Source organism: Pediculus humanus, genomic scaffold (assembly GCF_000006295.1).
Source record: "Pediculus humanus corporis 1103172107588 genomic scaffold, whole genome shotgun sequence".
Taxonomy (NCBI): domain Eukaryota; kingdom Metazoa; phylum Arthropoda; class Insecta; order Psocodea; family Pediculidae; genus Pediculus; species Pediculus humanus.
The window spans coordinates 1,403-3,902 of record NW_002987202.1 but is presented as its reverse complement, the minus strand read 5'-3'; the positions used below and the strand labels follow the sequence as shown (position 1 = coordinate 3,902).

The following is a 2,500-nucleotide window of genomic DNA, read 5'->3' as shown; positions in this document are numbered from 1 at the left end:
AAAGGTTTAAATCCTTAGCTTAAAAAAAACCTTTTTGGAAAGTAAAGTAAAAAAAAAAAAATTTTTTATCAGCTTTGGTTGTTTTGTAAAGACGACGACGACGACGACGGGGGGAAGGGGGGGGCATAACGTTCGGAAAGGTAGTAAGAAGAAAAATATAAAAGGGATGTTGATGATGATGAGAAAGTAAAATACTGGAGGGATGGTGAAGAAAATTAGAAGGAGGAGGAAACCATCAAGTTGTAGAAATTTTCAAGAATGGTTGGGGAGACAGAGTGTGGGAAGGAAGGAACAAGATGGCGAATGGGGTGGGTTGGTGGTGGGGGGGGGGGTTTAAAAGAACCCACGGTAAAAACTCATAAATTTAAAAACTCGCAACGTGTCTGGGAATTTAAGTTTTCTTTTCGTTTTTTGTTAAATAGTATATTTTTTACATGGTGTAATAAATTCACAAACGTTCGCCCCGGCGAAAAAGGTTTGTTTTTGGCAATTTAGGACAAATATCCTTTTTACCACAAGGCAACGACCACCACCACCATCACCCTCATCACCCCCACCACCACCATCAAACTCCCGATCGTTTCCTTTTTTCCCTGCATTCTACCAAATTGTATTTATCGAAATAAATCATTATTATTATTATTATTGCAATATTTTTTTTTATTGGGGAATTGAGCATTTCCGGTTAGAGAAAAAAGAAAAAAATTGAATTACCTGTAATCGTCTCCTTCGCTTAACTGACGAACTGATATTGGAAATTCAGTTGGTCCGTGAGCTTTTAAAAGTTCTTGGAGTCGTACCAACCCCTCATTGCTTTCGTAGATAATTGTAAAACTTTTCCATCCCCACGCTTTGACCAAATCCACGTAAGCCTTATTAAGTAAAAAAAAAAAAAAAAAAAAAGTTTTTAATTAATTTCTGTAAATTTTTTTTTTTTTTTTTCGTATGTTGGCATCTTCAACACGCAAAGTTTTTAACTTTTCATTTTATTTTCATTTTCTTCTTTTTCTTTTTCTTCTGTATTCTTGTTTGTGTGTGTAAGGGCGTGCGTGGAGGAGGGGCGTAGAGGGGGGCGTGTGGGCGTGTGTGTGTGTTCATTCGAAACATTTCTAGAAAATTTTTGTTTTCTTTTGTTTTATTTTGTTTTTAATAAATAAAAATGACTTTTTTTTTAAATAAATAAATAAAAGAAACAATTAAAAATTTTTTTTTTTGGTAAATAAATAAATTTTTTTTAATGGTTTTCTCAACAAACAAACAAACAAAAAACAAAATAAAACGTAATAAAAATTTAAAAAAAAAAAAATATACACAAACAATCGTTACGTTTGTTTTCGCTTTTTCTCCTAACCGTGAATTAATTTAAAAAAAAAACAGTTTAAACTCCATCTCCATTTTATTATATATATTATTTAAAAGTTTTTCGAATGAATACATTTTCTGCCAACTTAATCTTTGCTAACTACCGACCTCGTTCAAACAACCGCGACAAACGAATTTTTATATTTTTATATTTTAATAGGGGAAAAGAAAAAAAGTCTCTCGTTGGAATAAGAAATAGGACAATTAGTCAGTCAGTCAGTCAGTCAGTCATTCCCTAAAGTGAATTATTCATCTTAGCCTTAATAATAATAATAATAATAATAATAATAAATATTAGTTAATTAAAAACTTTTAATCCGAAAGTTTTCGAATAAAAAAAAAATTTTTTTTTTTAATAAATTAAATCATAATGATGGTGATGATGATTATAATTATAATGATAATGATGATAATGATGTAAGAACGAGTGAATGATTAAAGAAAAAAATGGAAAAAATGTCAGGTGTGCGTGCTTTTGTTAAATTTATTCTTCGATGTAAAAAAGAAAAAAGAAAAAGGAAAATCTTACTTTGGATAATGAAGCCGGATGAGGATAGAGATTAACCAAACAGCTTTCTCTTCTCAACCGGAAATCCCATCTCGTTTCCAAATGCGGTATTTCCATCGTGTCACAAATGCTTTGTACGTGACTCGCAGTTTGGGGAGACTGAGGGCCGAATATGGCGGCGACTCCGCTCCTCAACAAATGACATACTCTTTTAGATGCGTGAAAACTATCCTGAGGTGATATTTTTTCAATTTGAGCGGATAATCTTGATCTCGGAAGTATCGTGCGATCCGAATTTATTTTTTCAACGGCATAACGAAAAGCTATTTCCTGATTGACATCCGTCGGATGAAACAAACCACCTTAAATCACGTGAATCATACGTAAATTTCCTTTTGATAAAAAAAAATTATCATTATTATTATTATTATTATCATTACCTATTCTTATAACTTCGGGAAGTGTTGCTGCCAACCTAACAATTGCCAAAATCAAAACCCAATTCGAAGTAATCATCATCATTCTTTAGCATTTTTATTATTTACTCATTTTTTTTTTTTTTTTAAAACGCCATTCGTTCGTTATTTATTATCATTATTATCATTTTACGGCCACACTTTATTAATATGA

At 31.6% G+C, this 2,500-nt stretch overlaps 1 protein-coding gene across 1 annotated transcript; it reads right to left on the bottom strand.

Moving 5' to 3' along the window:
- Positions 1-710: 710 nt before the first annotated feature.
- Positions 711-2,392, bottom strand: Phum_PHUM226220 (uncharacterized protein; the record flags this gene model as incomplete). The annotated part of the gene is made up of 3 exons (XM_002425836.1): positions 711-872; positions 1,892-2,232; positions 2,311-2,392. 3 exons carry the CDS (start codon positions 2,390-2,392, stop codon positions 711-713), a joined length of 585 nt encoding a protein of 194 aa, XP_002425881.1.
- Positions 2,393-2,500: the final 108 nt, after the last annotated feature.